Source organism: Cydia splendana, chromosome Z (assembly GCF_910591565.1).
Source record: "Cydia splendana chromosome Z, ilCydSple1.2, whole genome shotgun sequence".
NCBI classification, from domain to species: domain Eukaryota; kingdom Metazoa; phylum Arthropoda; class Insecta; order Lepidoptera; family Tortricidae; genus Cydia; species Cydia splendana.
This window is the reverse complement of record NC_085987.1, coordinates 25,213,373-25,233,008: the sequence shown is the minus strand read 5'-3', so window position 1 is coordinate 25,233,008 and position 19,636 is coordinate 25,213,373. Positions and strand designations below refer to the sequence as shown.

At 39.4% G+C, this 19,636-nt stretch overlaps 1 protein-coding gene across 7 annotated transcripts in view; it reads left to right on the top strand.

The window, feature by feature from the left end:
* LOC134804798 (transcription factor BCFI-like) overlaps window positions 1-19,636 on the top strand; it is a 53,986-nt gene that overhangs the window by 22,254 nt on the left and 12,096 nt on the right. For all 7 annotated transcript variants that reach the window (XR_010146182.1, XM_063778047.1, XM_063778048.1 and 4 more), the window contains exons 2-5: window positions 534-903; window positions 17,058-17,170; window positions 17,514-17,746; window positions 18,069-18,126. Coding sequence is in view for 6 of the 7 variants with exons in the window: in XM_063778047.1 (XP_063634117.1) it covers window positions 534-903; window positions 17,058-17,170; window positions 17,514-17,746; window positions 18,069-18,126 (774 nt within the window). In the remaining variant the exon portion in view is untranslated. The remainder of the gene's footprint in view (window positions 1-533; window positions 904-17,057; window positions 17,171-17,513; window positions 17,747-18,068; window positions 18,127-19,636) is intronic.

Genomic DNA, 19,636 nt, shown 5'->3' with positions numbered 1-19,636 from the left:
CCTGACACTTATTTAGGCAAGGACAGACGAGTTCTTCTCTTGTTCTTACTTACCTCAATTGGGATCTCGTTCTGAGTCCTGTCTCAGGCAAATATACAATACCTACGTAGGAACATTGTGTTTGGTTAATCATACTAAAGAAGAAAGTCTAACTAAGAGCATAAATAGGTCCTCTGTATTAAAACATTTTATGACCTATTAACCTAATTGAGCTAAGTATTAAAGTTTACTGAACTATCAATTGACTTGTCTTATGGTTAAATTGTGGCCTTCTACAAAAAAGTGCATTAACTAAACCTAATACCTTAGTAACTGTATGCGAATACACTAGGGCATCTGCGCAATAGGAACTAAAAGCCATGAATACACAATATACTGGTGGGCAAAATGTGTCTGTCTAACGTAGAATTACAACACAAATAACGAGGACGCATACGCCAATCGTTGTTTCGGATAAGACAACTGTGTGCGATGTTAAGTCCAGTCCAGTGAAACGATTATAGCATAAACCAAACATGTATGCGTGTGCGCAGAAGGCGAGGCGGATTGCGGCGCGGAGGGCGCGGGCGGCGGCGAGGCAGAGAGCCCGCCCCCCCTGCCGGCGTTCGGCTACGCCCACCAGGGCGGGCTGTCGCCGTCCCACTCGCGCAGCTACCAGGAGCTGCGACCGGCGGCACACGCGCGCGACATGCAGACCTACCCGCACCTCGAGGAGACGCTGTTCAAGCCGGCGGGTACGCCGTCCTCCACCGACGGCGGCAGCGTGCTCATCTTCCGCCGCAGCCCCGAGATGAGCCCGTCGCCGGAGCGCCGCGACGACTACCGCTCTGTGCACCCTTATGAGGCCTACACGCCGGGCCCGCCGCCCGCCTACGCCCACGATCACCATCATCACGTCGACGGGTAAGTCTCATTCTCTTCCTATATATGCCTGTATTATTGATAATTTAAATTAATTTTTATTTACGTCGTAAGAGCGGCTGTTGTAGGTATATTATCTTCTTAAAGTCACCTATTTAGCTATATAAAAATATATTATTCAGAGTTATTGTTTAAAGAAGACGCTGTCTGCCTAATGAGGCAATATAATGATAGTTCAGGTTCAGTCGGTTGGGCCATCCAATCTGGTGTGGCACTGCTTATAGCCGTTATAAACCTATGTATGTCCTTAAATAATAGTAGGTAGAATCGAATTATATATATGTATCTCTTTAAAGGATTTCTTATATCAAGATTTGGGATTAGGTCCCATTTGTCTATATTTTCTTACGAGAAAAGGAGGGTGTTTGGTAACTTTCAGGCTCTATGAACTCTTGCGCATACGCAATGGATGGCATTGACTCAGTATGTGAGCTTAAATATAGGTCAACCTCAACAGGACAACCTCATGTGGAAACTATAATCATACGTGCTTAAAACCAACAAAATGAAGGAATGACTCGTGTTTATGTAGCTCCCTTAGAAAATTCCCTTTTGATATTTAATTTAGCATTTTTAGAATAAATACTTAGGTAATAATCAAAGTAGTAGTCATCTATAAATAACCGCTGTATTATAATGTTTTATGATTCATTGTTTTAAGATCGTGCAACTACCAGGAAAATAAAGCATTATTAGCTTCGCCTGACCTATTTATTTCTTGAGTCTTCCCGCAGGGGTATTCAAATAATTCAAAGTTCACAACGCGGTATGTAGGTACTAATCTTATTAGCTAGATATTAAAGTAAGTTTTATAATGGATATGTACGATGATACGTTGAAACTGAAACGATATAATTGCCTAACTGATAAATGTAGGTTCCATTCGTCCTCTAAGGAGTAACTTTCCAAAATAACCTACCAATATAATAGCTTAGCTATTTATCAATGCAGCTATCCGATACGCTAAATATAGCAAATATCTACCTAAAATACTACAAAAATTAAAATGTGTTTGAAAGTATCTGGCAGTAGGTACCTATTTCGGCTATTTTGGGGAGAAAGTTGTTGAGAAACGCCTTAGATGGTACGGTCATATACAAAGATGACCAGAAGACCATATCGTCAAAACAGCCTTATACTTGCCGATGACGAAGCGTGGAAGCGGAAGGCCCTCCGCCACTTGGTGGACGACGGTCCAAAAAGACCTTTAAGCACAAAATATCGACAAGAACCTGTCCAGGAACCGTGCCACGTGTTGCTTAGGACAAAGAAGGCCGACCCTAAATAGGGATAAAGGTCCAGGATGATGATGAGTACCTATTTTGGGTATACTTGTGCTTAGTTGGACTCCGTTATCAATGGTATAGCTGGGCATGTGTATACAATGCATTTAATATAACTAGAACGACTTTCTGAACCTCAATCGAATCACTCTTAGAAAACCTTTTCACTCCATCCGTCAAATTGCCAAATCAAAACCATGTGGTCCAACGATTATCCCATCTCATAATTTCCGCATGTGAATAGCCCGTTTTAACTCAAATATAGACAAAGAGTGACTTTGGCTACACTGACGTTTATAATAGGTATTATTATTAATTGAATTCGTTGTCTGCAGTGCGTCTCTAGCTACAAGTTCTGTACATAATGTTCATCGGTCACCGCGTCCAAGCGAGCATTCGGCTAAAGTAACTGTGACCTAGATCCATCCAATAATGCGTACCTATACAGTGATAAGGCTTATGCTGGTTCACCTCAAACAACCGCTCGGCAGTGGTTGGCCCACTGTGGGAACAACAGCCTAGGCTGGCTGGCTCTCTAATGGCGTGGGCGCCGCGACGATTGTCGACCTCCAGCTAACGACTCAGCACATTAGTAACAACTCATTTACACCTTTAAATAATAACATGATTTGTTTTTCTCAATCAGTCTCAAAATCTTCCACTTTCGTTCGAAATATGGAATTGTACCATTTCCATTTAATGCCTTGGCTGACACCTTTTTACTCAGGCGATGACAATGATATCCTCTTAACTTCACAGTACGGAATAATAATAATAATTACATACGTCCTACACGTAACAGCCTACATACGTCCCACTGCTGGGCACAAGCCTCCTCTCAAGTGCGAGAGGACTTGGGCTATAGTTCCCCACGCTAGCCCAATGCGGATTGGGGACTTCACATGCACCTTTGAATTTCTTTGCAGATGTATGCAGGTTTCCTCACGATGTTTTCCTTCACCGAAAAGCTGGTGGTAAATATCAAATGATATTTCGTAAATACATAAGTTCCGAAAAACTCATTAGTACGAGCCAGGATTTGATTTGAACCCGCGACATCCGGATTAAAAGTCGGACGTCATATCCACTCGGCCACCATTGCTTTACGAAACACAATACGAAAATAAAGTAATAATTATTTCTCGGATGGATGGATTAATACCTTCATATTATCATCAAAAAACAACTACTTAATAACAAGTGCATACGCGAAGTACTCTCGATCCTTATCTTCAAAACAACAATTAGATTAGGAACGCAAAATTACATACAGTTTAGCACAAAGTTAGTAAATTAAACAATGCAAGCCATATAGTAAAACAAAGCATTTAGTAAATCAAGAATCGGTAACAATTACGAGTACTTGTAGTGACTCGTAGTTAATTAAGTACATAAGTGCCACGACATAACTTCATTACCACTCCGTGTATCAGAAAAGTACCTATTGCGCGTGTATTATGTATTTAATTTACATTTGGCTGGATAATAAATGTAAAGTTTTGGTTCGGGGTACGCTGATTAAGATTTACATTTTGAAGCCCATAATTATTCTTCTATTGCGCTGGATATTCCCTACCTCCTTCATCTGACTACTAGCACGTTTGTTTTTAATAATAAGTGACTAAAATATATCCAGAACATATAGCTGTGAACAGACGGCATGGGAAGACGTGCGTATTTTCGAACTCCGGCTGGTACACGTGCCACCTGTACCAGAAGCCCGAATCAGAATCGGGCTCCAGGTTTCTTTAAGATTATGTAGGAAATATGATTTGATATTTACCTACCAATTGAGTTTCGGAGGAAACCGATCAAAACCTCTTTAGTGGTATAAAGTGCCTGCGCTAATTTTAGGATTAGATTATCAATGTGGAGCCCGTGCTCCTTTAGAATGCAACAGCGAGAAAGATAAAGATGAGGAGGACACACAGATACGGTTACGCTCGGTAAGAGATTGAAATAACATCTCAGGACGATCCCGGATCGTCGATCCGTCATCTTCGTCTCGGTCGGTCATGTCGTCGCCGCCCTTCGTGCTATATCCACCTTGAGGAAGTACCATAGTTTTGTTACGCAGCCGACACCAAGTTGTAGTAAAATGTTTCAGACCCTGAGGTGACAATACATCACATGCTTTATTGGTTGTTGGTGCTTCCAAGATGTATCCGAATTATGAAAGTGATTGTGAGCTCGGTGGGCAGCATGCGCCGCGCGGTCACGTGCGACGTCTCGCTACGTGCCCGCGCCGGCGCTTGGCATGTTGTGACACATTGTGCGGACATGGTTGCAACACGACACAACGAAAACATTCCAACATTGTATCTATACACGGACACGTGACTTTGACATCTGCCCAAAACATTGACGATCATACCCAATAAATTGGTGTTTGACAACACCCTCACATTTATTTTCTTATAGTAAGCATTTTCGACCCAAACTACTTCATTTCCAGTTTATTTTTATTTATCTGTATAGGTATACTGGTACTGGTTTTTGATATTTTACCAATACTTGTGATTGAACAAAGGGGCATATGCACAGGTAATTCGAGTTATTTAACCTCTCATTATTTCAAAGAGGTATATCTCTAACGGCATCGGACTTTTAGATACATGTAAGTATTGTGTCGCCACCTACTTTTTAGGGTTCCATAGTCTACTAGAAACCCTTATAGTTTCACCATGTCTGTCTGTTCATCCACGTGTTCGTCCTCAGTGATCATTAGTACATATAAATAAAAGCCAGCCCAGACGGGACAATCAAATTGCGGCGTGCCAAATGTCCTTGCATTTCATTTTTGCGTCGGCACCACAAAATTAAATTAACAATTCCAATTCATTCAGATTGTGTGCGAAAAATAATGCCGACAAAGTGGTAAATATAAAAACCAAAATGTTTATAAGGTTGCTCCTCTGCACGTACAGTACCCGGCGATAAACATTGCATTGGAATTTCGGCTTCGTAGAGCGTTGTCTTTTTCTCTCGTTGTCACCAATATTCCCTTTCTAAAGACCGATGTGCAATATTTATCGCCGGGTACTGTACTTAAGTAAATATGTTATTCTTATAGGTATGTATTACTTACACTGGGAGTGATTTTTTGTTATTTACAACTCTGGAGTGGGGGTGTCGTTGAAAAGGTATTTTTTTTTAAATGGGGTGGGGGGTCTTCAGAAGCGATTTTTGACAAAGTTTATATTTTTAGAAAGAATTGGACTGAAATATAACAAAATGTGTTAAAAAAAACTGAAAGGAAAGCTTAATCACTTGTAGGTAATGAAATATATTTCGAACATTATCAATTAAGCCGTTTATTGAGTTTTACACAAAAATTAACCCCATCTTCGGATATACTCCCTTTTGCTTATTAGGTAAGTCCATAATATTTATAAAAAAATCCTTTTAAGTCAGTCTATTGTGATGGACGGGCAACAACGGAACCCAACACTGAGCATGGCCCGACATACTCTTGGCCTGTTTCTAAAACTACTAGCGCCTTACAAATTATAGCCTTTTATGTATATATAGTGTAGTAAATAAAGGTAGTGGACCCCGCAGTAATTCCTCAGCCAGAAAAAACTTTACAGTATGATAAAGTATCAATAAATAAAAAGTATTGTATAAATTTCCAAAGAATAATAATAATAGAATTAAAGTAAATACCTAAAGTCTTAAATCGTTAATATCTTTTTACGGAAAAATGCTCCGTTCAAACTTTCTTCACCAGACATATTCATGTAACGTATTGCAACAATATATGAAATATCAAAAAATTATCCCAGCAGAAATACCAGTATTAATAAAATAAAAATTTTTGGCGTGTCTTGGACCGGAAAATTGCTCAGTCTAATTTTTTCACTGGAATGCCATTTTATTGCCGTTTTATACCTACAAAATGAAAATCTAAAAATTTTCCACTCTCAGTTTTTAATAGTTCTATAATACATACATTTCGACACGCATTTTTTTTGGATTTTTTTTCCCACTGCGCCAAATTATATTCTAAGATCATATAAGAAGAAAAAAATGACAGAGCAATTTTCCGATGAAAATGAGCGCCAAAAAAAGGAAGTATCATAAAAAAATATTCTCATGTTTGACAAAACTTTTAGATTTTTTTCTAGTATCACATACTGATACAAATAAGTTATTTTGTAAAATAATTTTGGACTGAGGAATTACTCGGTTCAATATATAATCAGATTTGTGTTTTTACCTAACTTCCCTAGTAGCATTTTCGTTGGGGCCCACGGTGCCAACGGTAGGGAAAACGTTGGGATGAGGTTCGTTCCGTAGCCAACATTAAAATTTGTATTGGCCCACCATCGCATTTACCAACATTCGCTGTGGCACAGATGCCCAACAATGGGCCTTTGTGTATTTTGGTACCGTTGGCTAAACAACGATAATATTATTTGGCCCAATGATGGCATATATACCATTTACCAACATTGGCAGTGGCAGTGATGCCCATCAATGGGCCTTTGTGTATTTTGGTAACGTTGGCTAATCAACGATATCATCCGATGGCCCAATGATGACAAATATCGCATTTGCCAACATTGGCTGTGGCACTGATGCCCAACAACGGGCCTTTGTGTATTTTGGTAACGTTGGCTAAACAACGATAATATTAGTTGGCCCAATGATGACATATACCGCATTTACCAACATTGGCAGTGGCAGTGATGCCCAACAATGGGCCTTTGTGTATTTTGCTACCGTTCGCTAAACAACGATAACATTCATTGGCCCAATGGTGACAAATACCGCATTTACCAACATTGGCTGTGGCACGGATGCCCAACAATGGGCCTTTGTGTATTTTGCTACCGTTCGCTAAACAACGATAACATTCGTTGGCCCAATGGAGACAAATACCGCATTTACCAACATTGGCTGTGGCACGGATGCCCAACAATGGGCCTCTGTGTATTTTGGTAACGTTGGTTAATCAACGATATCATCCGATGGCCCAATGATGACAAATATCGCATTAACCAACATTAGCTGTGGCACTGATGCCCAACAACGGGCCTTTGTGTATTTTGGTAACGTTGGCTAAACAACGATAATATTAGTTGGCCCAATGATGACATATATCGCATTTACCAACATTGGCAGTGGCAGTGATGCCCAACAATGGGCCTTTGTGTATTTTGGTAACGTTGGCTAATCAACGATATCATCCGATGGTCCACTGATGACAAATATCGCATTTACCAACATTGGCTGTGGCACTGATGCCCAACAATGGGCATTTGTTTATTTTGGTAACGTTGGCTAATCAACGATATCATCCGATGGCCCAATGACGACAAATGTCGCATTTACCAACATTGGCTGTAGCATTGATGCCCAACAATGGGCCTTTGTATATTTTGGTAACGTTGGCTAATCAACGATATCATCCGATGGTCCACTGATGACAAATATAGCATTTACCAACATTGGCTGTGGCACTGATGCCCAACAATGGGCCTCCTTTGTTTACTTTGGTAACGTTGGCTAATCAACGATATCATCCGATGGCCCAATGACGACAAATGTCGCATTTACCAACATTGGCTGTGGAACTTTGCTTGTGGCGTCACTAGATGGCGTTACTGTCTCCAAACATCGAAGTTATAGTTATTTTCTCGATTATTCCGGATATAATCATAATATTTTTTAAAAGTAACTTATAAATCTAATAGCTATAACTATAAAATTTATACATTAATTTAAAAAATTGTATTTTACCAACATTTTCTCAATTTAAATCTCAAAAAACATAAATCTCGCTTACGAAGTTTTGAAGTGCGGTTAGTATATATACAAATTAGAGTGTATAGTAAGTGTACTTGCTTCGGCAGTACATATACTAAAATTGGAACGATACAGAGAAGATTAACAACAACTGGTGCCTAGGACCTTCATGTGGGTATACAACCAATGCCTACCGTCGTGTAATTGTAATATTTATCAGCAAAGGCCCAACGTCGTATTACACAACCACTTACCTAACGTAGGGTAACTGTAGGACTCGTAAACAAATGCCCATTACATAATTAGACTGTAGGCCCACTATAAATTACACAACTATTTACCTATGGTAGTATTGTAAGAATCCTACACAAGACCCAACGTTAAAGTTACAATGTTGGCCCTTTGTGGGACAAGCTGTGTTGGGCCTCCAACCTGGTGCACGACTACCTACCGACCTACCTGACTTGCCGTTGGGTAATTGTTGAATTTGCAAACAGAAGCACAACGAAAAAATTGCCCTTTTTTATTTTTTTGCAGTTGGCCCTACAGCAAGCCATACGGCCAAATGTAACAATTAACCAACCATCAAACAAATGTGTATAGGCCCAACCATGGCCCAACCAAAACCACAACCGTTGAATAATTGTATGATTTATTTAAATAGGCCCAACGAAAAAATTACTCTAATGGCCCTCTGTTGGGAATCTTCAGGAGGGCCTTTGTCGAGGGCCCTCCAGCAAATCGTACGGCCAAATGTAACAATTAACCAACCATCAAACAAATATGTATAGGCCCAACCACGGCCCAACCAAAACCACCACCGTTGAATAATTGTATGATTTATTTAAATAGGCCCAACGAAAAAATTACTCTTATGGCCCTCTGTTGGGAATCTTCGGGAGGGCCTTTGTCGAGGGCCCTCCAGCAAATCGTACGGCCAAATATAACGGTTGCCCAACTAATACGTAAACAAAGGCCCAACCAAATCCCTACAAGAAAATGCTATTAGGGTTAGGAGTGTTTTTTTTTTGGATATGTATAATGTTAGTCTCGGCTCATACTATACAATAACCAAGCTAAATTTCATCGACTGAGAAATTAATGCATGGGTCTCCATACAACAACTTGCTTCATTTACTACACTAATATTAGCATTCTAAATAATATCATAGGTAGTCTTATAGTTTCCGGATCAAAAAGCTGTGACAATTGTGACATTTTGTCTAAAATATGTAGTCCGAAAATTACGCTTGGCACGATAGAATATAAAATGAAATATGCGATCATCAAACGGTATTATTATCATACCCGTACAGGATAAAAAGTGTCTGAAATAAACATTAGAGTCGGGTCAAGTTAACTCTGCACAGAGTTAGCTTAGTTAAGGATGACTCACGTTAGACCGGGCCGGAGCTTCCGGCGCATCGTTTTCTATGGAAATCATCACGTGATCGACTGTCATGTCATATAAAAGTAAGCCCCGGAAGCTCCGGCCCGACCACGGCCCGGTCTAACGTGAGTCATCCTTTAGTTTAGACTGACTCTAATACGGGCAGCTACGAAATGTAGGTATATAATTGTCATCTGACAAAATTAAGTAGGCACCTATATGTTTCTTCAACTAAATTAGTAAATTAACAATGTTGTTACAATGCCCTTTTGGCAAGACTTTTGTCAATAAATGTGTAGTCAAAAAAATTAAAAGGGAAATACCGAATATAAGTTAGCCAAATTTAATAAGGATTATATTAAAATATATACTATTATTTTTATACGTGAAGATTGTCAATGGATTCAAGACCTTAAATAGTAATTAAGTAAGTACCTATTGTAATTTGGCTTCGTATCGGAATGGCCGCGTGCGCGGTCAGCGGTCACATCTACCGGCCGGCTAGACTGCGGTCTGTTTAATAGCTTACTTCATTTACGGATAACCATTTAATGTGTAATAATTCGATTAAGTAAAGAGTTGAAGAAGTCGTCTTAGTTTAAAAGAATTTTGTTGCCCAATTTATCTATCATCAGTGTGTCACTTGAACGTTTCCGTTAAGTAAAAAACCGGCCTGGTGCGTGTCGGAACATACGCGATATGGGGTTCCGTACCGCCACGTTATACTAAAAGAGAAAAACAGAAAGTGTAGTTAACAAACGAGTGTTCTTTCAAGGCACATGAAAGCCGTTTTTAAGACTAATAGTAATTGTGTTATTTATATGTAGGTACTTGATTTGTTATCACATTTTTGTGAACATACGGTTAGAAAGTGACGGAGATTTTCTCGAAACCTTCAAGTATGATTTTCAGACCTATCAAATATTGTGCCACTGACAATTGGCATCCGTTCAACACTACCACCAAAATAATGTGCAACGGGTCTTGTTAGGGCTCCGCCCAAAAAAAAACCAGGATAATACCCTTACGGATGACTCACGTTAGACCGGGCCGTGTCTGGGCCAAAGCTTCCAGCGCATCGTTTTCTATGGAAAGCATCACGTGATCGCCTGTCATGTCATAGAAGCGCCGGAAGCTCCGGCCCGGACACGGCCCGGTCTAACGTGAGTCAACCTTTACCCTTACGTATACACTGTCTACAGAAAAAATAAAATTAATAAATGCCCGTCAGTCACATAATGTACCTACTTACCAATAGAGAATATAGAGATAGAGTAGCTATAAACAATAAATTCAAACCAGAAAAATACCCATTTAATTTTGGGCCTGACAAAACTAAATGGGTATTTTTCTGGTTTTTTTGGTGGAGCCCTAACAAGACACGTTGCATATTATTTTGGTGGTAGTGTGGAACGGATGCCAATTGTCCTCTACCGTTATCAGCTCATTGTGTGGTGTTCAATTAGAGGTTGTGTGTGTCAGGCATACAATACATACATGTGGGTGTGTGCGGGTCGAAGCAAGAGCAGCAGTCGGCTCGACTGCGTGTGTACTGTGTAGGTATTATTATGTACTGCGCTTTGTGCTCTGCTCGATACGTAATTACATACTAGGTATGTTGACCGTACTCCGACATCATTGCAATATTATTATTTTTTACTGTGGAGTCAGGCCCTACTCGCCTGCTCTCCGCCTTTGACTAATAATAACAAATTACACTGTTTAAATAAATTACATATTTTTATAGTGTCAGTTTATCGTTAGTGTTATCATAACTAGAGATGCCACGAATATTCGGCAACTATTCGGTATTCGTCCTATTCGGCCACTTTGCCGAATATTCGGTATTCGCCCGAATGTTACCTACTATTGGGCCGACCACCGAATATCTTTACGCCTACCTAAAAAGAAAAATTACACAATATAAATAACCAAAAATTAGGTATACATAATATTTAAAACGTATTCTTGGAAAGAAGTTAAATAGGAAGACCCTTTTCACCACGCCAGCTCGGCAAGGCTTACTTTGCACTTCAAAAACTGATAAGAAATTGTATTTTATCCACATGTGAGGCAAAGTAATATTATGCAAATTTTGAGTTGTTTGCTCATGTTGGCTGATAGAATGGACTTTTAGAGCGTTTCTTTTATTTTTTGTCATTTTTATACATTGTGACCTTTTTTGCCACTTTTGTATTATTTCTACTCAGAATCTCTATTTCTACTCAGAGCTCTTTCGATCCTGATAGGATAAAAAAATGTCCTAGAGTTTTTTTCCTATTGTGTTACCATTTCTCCATATGCTTTGTATGGCGGTAACAAAAAGGAAAGTTTGAAAAATGTATGGGAATTATAGGACACTGTTTTGCTCCTTTAAGGATGAATAGGGCTCGCGATCCTGTCTAGAAATAACACAAAAGTGACAAAAAAGGTCACAATAATAAAAATGGCAAAAAATAAAAGAAACGCTCTTTAAATGATGATTTTGGATGACAAATAATATGTAATAATAACCATTTGGATTAGATTTGATTTAATTTCATTTTGTTTTGATGTTTTACAGTTGGTATTTTCCTCGCGTTGGTGTGGTGAAAAATGTTGTGTTTCACTCGGTGGCAAAATTTGTTTAACCCTCGTGCCTTGAAACCCTCGCAACGCTCAAGATTCGACTTCAAGAACCACTCGCTACGCTCGTGGTTAAATTTTGGAGTCTTTCGCTTACTCGGGTATCAATATTAGCACGAGCGGTTAAACAACAACTTTGCCCCCTTGTAAAACAAATGATTATTTTTGAGTATTTGTTGATTACAAAATAATTTATTTTTATCAGTCTGATTTGATTGGCTCTAACCTACATTCATGAATTATTTTCAAAAAAAAATATATCTTAGCAAACGTTGTATGTACTTTGTTGGCGAACAGTGTCATAATAGTTGCTGTGACTCAAAATGTTCGCATGTCGTGCCGAATATTCGGCGCTTCGGCCGAGAGAGGGGCCGAATATTCGGTAGTCGGCCAAAACCACTATTCAGGGCATCTCTAATCATAACCCTCGTGGTTTAAAAAACAGTACAAATTAAGCAGCTAAATCATTTGAGTCAAAATTGATGACCACATTATTATTATACCATATTATAGAATTAGTGAGGTCGATAAATAATACTTTACCATTCTTATAAAAAAATAAGAACCCCATGGGAATTGGCCCAAATAATTAGGTATGCATTTCGTATCTATAGGAAATTATTCTAAGCATGCGGTCACGTCAATCTAGATCAATAATGGTCCGAATAACTACTTATACTTATTTATGAATAAAAATATCAGGTAACACTAAACTTGAATAAATTGTTTAGTTTCGATCAAAAAGGTTAGGTAGAACACCCATTATTACCTACACACACTTAAAACCCTGAAAGTTGATCACTTCGTCGTCTAATGATGTCTGCCATTACGTACGAGACGAGCCTTTCCATACCTTTTCCAGACAACAAAGAATTCAAACGTATTTTCTATACAGTCTGTTATTAGATAGACATTTTTAGGCATTGTTCATTAAACTGTTATTAGTCTTTTTTCATTTAACATTTTTTTAGTATTCCATATCGAGGATGATTAACGGAACCGCATTAATACCTCTGCGGCTGCCTCGGCTGTCCTTGCTCCGTGCGTCTTTCTTTCAGAGGGCTCTGTCGATGTATTTCTTAAGAACTGTGTAGGTTGTATAGTTCGTTTAGCTATGCTTGTTAGTGACTGAGGTAGCAGTGCCATTATAAATTCTTGAAAAATCTTAATTAAATCATCCCCAAATAACCAAAATTAAAAATTTGCGTTTTTTTTTTTCATTAGCGTGCCCTGTAATTTTTAATGTCTGAATAGATTGTCATAATTTTAACACTTGAGGTGTTAATTTTGTAATTATTTTAGGACATGATACCTACTGACGAAAATGAATGCATTCAAGATTTTCTAAAGTTTGTTGTGAAGTGGGGACACTTGTTCATTTATGCTGCCAAGCGAATATTTTGTTAAGCTTGCAATTGCGAATAAAATGCTCCTGCGATTTACTAAGGGCACGATGGATTCATACATTACTTTAAAGATACAATGTAACTAAGTCCTATACTTTATTTACTACATTTTAGTAATGTGTTCAAGTGGTAACGTGTAGAAAGTAAGACCGAATTTACTGTCGTAACAGTAATAGTTAGGTAATTAAAACGCAAAAAACTATCAAAGGCAATTGTTTTTATAAGTGAGCAGCCTCATTGTGGTTTCTACGAAAATATGATTATGGCATCGACTTCCGGTGATGTGATCCTGCGTATACCTACCGCCTCCGACGACGCAGCGCTCCAACTCGGCGGGCACACCTCGCATCACGCTCACACACGCTATTTCACAACCCAAACTCACATTAATTTATGGCAAACATTCTAAAACTAAAAGCACACGGTACCTTTAAATAAAGTCAATTGTTTATGCAAATATTGTGCTAGCTCAGGCGTTTGTGCTCGGTATAATATAGGATCGGGACTTTTTTTATTTGTCACAAACAGGGAAGAAACTTCAAACTCCAGCGGAAGAATATAAAAAATGGGGTTGTTTGCATGATGAAGAAAGAGGGTGTTTACACAACAAAAGTGTGTTTGCGAAAAGTTGTTACTGACTGACTGGTGCATATTGAAAAGTAGAAACCGCAGTTAACTGGATTAAAACCATCAGCAGCCATTTCTACCTACTTTGATTAGCTGTAGAAATGTGTGCACAAAGAGTAGTATGATAATGACAATAATGTGTGTGTGGTTGACCGCATGACGTCAGATCTGGATGGGAGTGCGCCCGCGGTGTCGGGTGCGCGGCTGCGCGCGTGGTGAGCGGCCGGCGCACGTGAGAACCAGACGATATTCAATGAAAGCTGCACACATAACAACATTTAATATACCTACCTTCATACATTCCACGAGACATCTCCTGGTGAATGACCTACACTATAAATATAGCCCCTATTCACAGATCAACTATGCAAAAAAATCCCTCGTTTCTTTCATTCCAAACGTCTTATACCTATTAGTTCTATTGCCACAAACAGTCGCTTCTTTATCAACCAATAGATACGATGATATGCTAATTAAACTGATTACTTTCAGCATTATATAAATACCTACGTTTTCTTTAATCTTGAGTTCCTCTTATTTGACCAATTTAATAGACTAACTTCTATGCTTAACCCAACCATCACCATACATATTTGTACATAATAATATATTATGTTTGTTAAGTATGTACATTGTGGTTACCGTCCGTATCCTTCGCAACAGTACCATGTTTAATAATTTGTCATTTATTTTATTAAGTCACGAGTATAATAATTGCCACACAATAACTACATTTTCCTGTAAGGTCTACCTAATTATTTAAAATATATTGTTTACAACAAGTAATTAATATAAGGAAAATATAACTAAGTTATTTGCTTACCTTTCCAAATGTACCTATTGGCGAGTACCTATCTTATATACTTTTTATAATAACAAAGAGTAGGAAGGAGTAGGTAGGTCCCTACATCATAATTCCTAATCACTATCAGGAATACAGGTAAATAGGTCGGGCACCGAATAATTTATGAATTTAATACCTATCGAAAATATAGAAATCTAATATTGTTGAATATTTTTATTATAATATGATATGATTATTTATTATAGCGTGTGACGCAGGCGCGAGGCGCAGGGCCTGAGCCGAGCCGGCGCTCGCTCGTCGCCGCGCCACCCCCTCGCCACTCGCTCGCACCCCTTGACAACATAACCACACTTTTTGTTTCTCATCTGCCTTTATCGCGCCATTTTACACGTTTTAAGAGCCCTTGGATCGTTTCAAAATTTGTACACTCATTTTTTGTCCTCGTCGAATGACGGGTCGAGTGTCTCGAAATGATTTATTTGTATAGGCACTTAACGTTCTGCTGTGAATCCTGGGTGATGATGCGCAAATAACGGCTAATTTTAAGCGTATAAGACTAAATGAATACATTGGAAAATCTAAAGCTTAGGCTGCGGGCACTTCGGAAATGACTGATAATAGGTACCCAGGATGATATCTGTGTGAGATGAGAGTCGTGTGTTGAGGTCCAGTGGACAGAACACGACGGCCCGCGGGCTGCGGTGCGGCCGCGCACGCTTCGACAACCAGCAGCAGGGGTGATACTGTCCTGCACCGAGTGCGTACACCTTCGTGTACTCGATTTATACCGCTTCCGTACCCTGATGCGGGCTTGTGTCACTTATGTTTGCCCTAACTTCAGTACATATTTCTTCTCGGTAGGTAGGTTTTAGAGACCATTATTAATTCAAACACGTGTAACAGAAATAAATATAAGTACTTCAACACAAAAGTAATTGAAGCAAGACTTACCCGCAGCAGTATGATATTGGTAGCGTACCTACTATTTTTAATAGGTTAGGTTCAAAGACCACGACTCACTATATTCGACGTGAGCCGGTGTTTAGTTACTGTAAATATCCGTGTTTCCATATGTTCGTTTCCTCACAAGGCATTCGCCGCCGCCGGCCGTTACGGTTTATCTTCGCTGAGTAAGCTATTATAGTTTAGGTATCAGGACCTACTGGGATTAATAAGTTTTATGGACCTAATACATTGAAAACTCAGACGAAGTTTCGTCTGTTACGGGGTTGTCAATATAGACATCACTTGAATTTGTATTCGTTATCAGCATCGGTACGGTACAAGGCCCCCTTGTGTTGGTGCAACGGTAGCTCCGTCACCACACGGTAATGAATGCAAACGGGTCGAGGGCGCGGGCGACGGGCGGGGAGGGGCAGGAGCGATAAGCACAGCAACACAGGGCACTTCCGAGACGTTCCGAGCCATTAGCCTCAGTGACTGCGTTCCATTTTACCTACCGCCACTTCATACCCGTAATATCTTAGCTTCAGTCAATATTACAGCTTTGATCGATATGTAGCATAAGTAATGAAAGCTCCCACACAAGTAACTAAAAAATAATTTTGCACTGCTATTGGCGTGTGGCTCCTACTAGGGCAGCTAGATTGCTTAATGGTGAATGGTCATAAAACAATCGATACCTAAATACGAATGTTGAAAGGAGAGATTTGCCCGCAGCTCTCAGGCACTGGGGCCTGAATTTCCAACTGTTATTGGTATTATTGCAGGTTGAGTTGATCCATCGCCTGCGGGTATGTTCCGTTACTGGTTTTCTACATAAAACCGTACCAAAACAGAGAATGACCAGTTCTTGTCATTCTAATTCAGTACCGGGAGCATTTCTTTAGGACCACAAACACTTATAAAAGTGTAATGCACAAAAAGCTTAGAGACTAAAATAGCTACAGTAGGTAATAGGTACTAGGTATATTTCGCCTGGACATTTATAGAGCAAAACTCTCTTCTACTTCCTGCAGACCGAGGAAGATAGATTACTATTTCTACTTACTTTTGCTTAAACTCTGGTTACCTAATTAAGGATGACTCGCGTTAGACCGGGCCGCGTCCGGCGCATCGTTTTCTATGGAAAACATCACGTGATCGCCTGTCATGTCATAGAAAAGTAATCGCCTGTGAAGCCCCGGCCCGGACGGCCCGGTATAATGTACTCTTATCGATCACATGTACTCTTTGACTGGCAGATGTGTCTGCATAGGTACTGAGCGAGTGAATGTTTGCATGTGCAGAGGCGGCGGTGGCAGCGGCGTGTACGCCCGCTGCGCGTATCCCGGCAGCGCGCCCTACTTCGGCAACGGCGCCGACCTGTCGTCGCAGCCGCAGATTTGGACCTCTAGTGCAGGTACAGAACACAATCCACAAATTTTGTTATTTGTGCATACTTGTACTTTAGGATACTACACATGGAGCCTCTAGCGAATATAAGCAATGCTAAGTGAACAAGCGATTTTATTCAATCTTGTTATGCGCTATGCGAATGTTTAAATTTATGCATGGAATTTTAAAGTTTAGGGTCGCTTAATTTCATATCATAAATAGGTAAAAATGCAATGTTGACGTGGCTACATTTGGAGTTAATTAGGAACATGATGGGATACAGTGGTTTACGTCGATGAAAGATGCGTTTACTTTGTAGATTTTGTGTGATGTGGTGGTTGTCGAGTGAACATAGAGCCTGTTCGTAGGCGGATCGCCGTCGTACGGCGGATCGAGTGGCAGCGCGCCGGGCGCGGTTCTGGAGGAGTACGGCGACGGCGCCGGCTCGGGCTCCGGAGGCGCTGGAGGCTCGCCCGGCAGTGGCGGCGCGTTACCCGCCTTCAACACCCGCTTCGGTGGGACGCCCTTCGCTTGTGCCACCTCGCGCCCTTCCACAGTCTACGGGACCACAGCTTTGTCTTCTAACGCCTATGTGCCCCAGGTACCTAAGATTGATCTATTTTAATGTTTCCTTAAATCACACGTTCTCGTATTTATTTCAATAAAATATATAAAAAAAGTAATAAAAACTAATCCAATTTACAGATCTAGTAAAAATAAGGTACCTACATGCACCTACTAACACCACCATCTATAAGAAAACAAAAATATGTAAATGTACTTATGTTTGATGTATGTAAGTATATACTATATTATCATTTTAACAGTAGGTAACACAGATTCATAATACCTACCTTATGTATAGTATTTCAGTTATGATATTGTCCCCCTTGAGATAAAGTGAACCATTTTGATATTTTCAGGAAGTATGGTTAGAAGGCAGTCGCCGACAGTACTCTGCCGCCGCCAACCTGTCAGCAAGTAAGGATCTTTTTTCTTTCTAAATCTTTTTTGTACTAAACTTAAGAAAGGGTGTAAAGCCAAGAAACTAGAAGGAAACAAAAGATATAATGGTCCGCGTGAAACTTGCGACGAAAGATAAAAGCGCGGGTTTTTTTCAATTACTTACTCTGAAAACAGACGTATGTACTTAGGTATGTTAAAAATTGATTTCGGCTATATCAATTCGGCTAGCAATTTTATACTTAATTTATACTGCTATAGTATGCATTGTAACGATATAAAAAGTAGGTACAACTGAAAATAAGGGATAAATAGACAATATGTTTTGGTAGTTTTTATTTTATCTATCGAGCCAACTTTAACCTTTTAAGGTGACATTGGCCCTTGATTAAAACGTGTAAAAATTCAATATAAAAACAATACAATTTTGCGTTAGCCCCCACGAATTGTTTTTTAAACAATATTAATTAAAGCTGTTTTAGGCCGTTACTCTACCTAAATAAATGAACATCCAATTAGAATAACGTGAGGCGGAATTGTTTCGTACCTTGTACGAACCTTGATTAGGACAGTCTGAGTCAAAAAATAATAATTAAACAAGATCAATTCTTCAAAACTAAATCAACTAGGTAAATTAGTAATTATTTTCAACCTATTTATGAATCAAAGTACCTATCTATGAACACTGTACCCACGCGTAGGTACGTATAAAAATAATACAAGAACTGAACCCTATGATTCGTGAATAAGTTGCTGGTACTACTACTACCTCCATAGGTAGGTAATATATTTTTATTATTTGGTACTAGTAATTAAATTGGACTTCACATCTAATGGACTAAAAAAGTAAACAAAATAACTAAATAAAATAAAGGGTACATTTAGAAAAAAACATTTATGTTGTTGACACATTTATTAGAACACATAAACAAAAAGTTTAAGTTACTTATTGTTATTTTAAGACATAACATGATAAAAGTGGGATGCGATGGTGGTTGGGCAGGAAGTATCTACATGGCGGCGCGTGCGAGTGTGCTCGGCTCCGGATGGGTCGGGATCAGGGAGCTTCGTCTCTGGCAAACCAGAATAAGCGGGCTCCCTGATTAGATGTGCTTGGGGTGATGATGGCAGATGGGCTATAGGGTTTAGCAGCGTCAAAATTATATGTTCAGTGAATTACACTCGTAGCTATACTACAACTATCCAATACCAGTACTGAGCGAGCACTCGCTTCTTTGAGCTAGTGTGTTTATTTTTTGCTGCGGGTCGTTGCGATAACCCCGGTCGACTGTCAAAACTATAAAATATTCTTTTCTAAATAACAGTGGAGATGTATTGTCATTGTGATAAACAAAACGTGTGATAAGGGCAGTGTTTTTCAATGTGAAACTTATTTATTATAATTTATTACATAGTTGTAGTTTTTAACTCGAGTTTTTTAAGTTCCTCTGGCAGGATCGACTTTAAATTAGGTAACTACAAACATACAGCAACAACAACAATCAAGTCGTAAGCGCCACCTGCACCA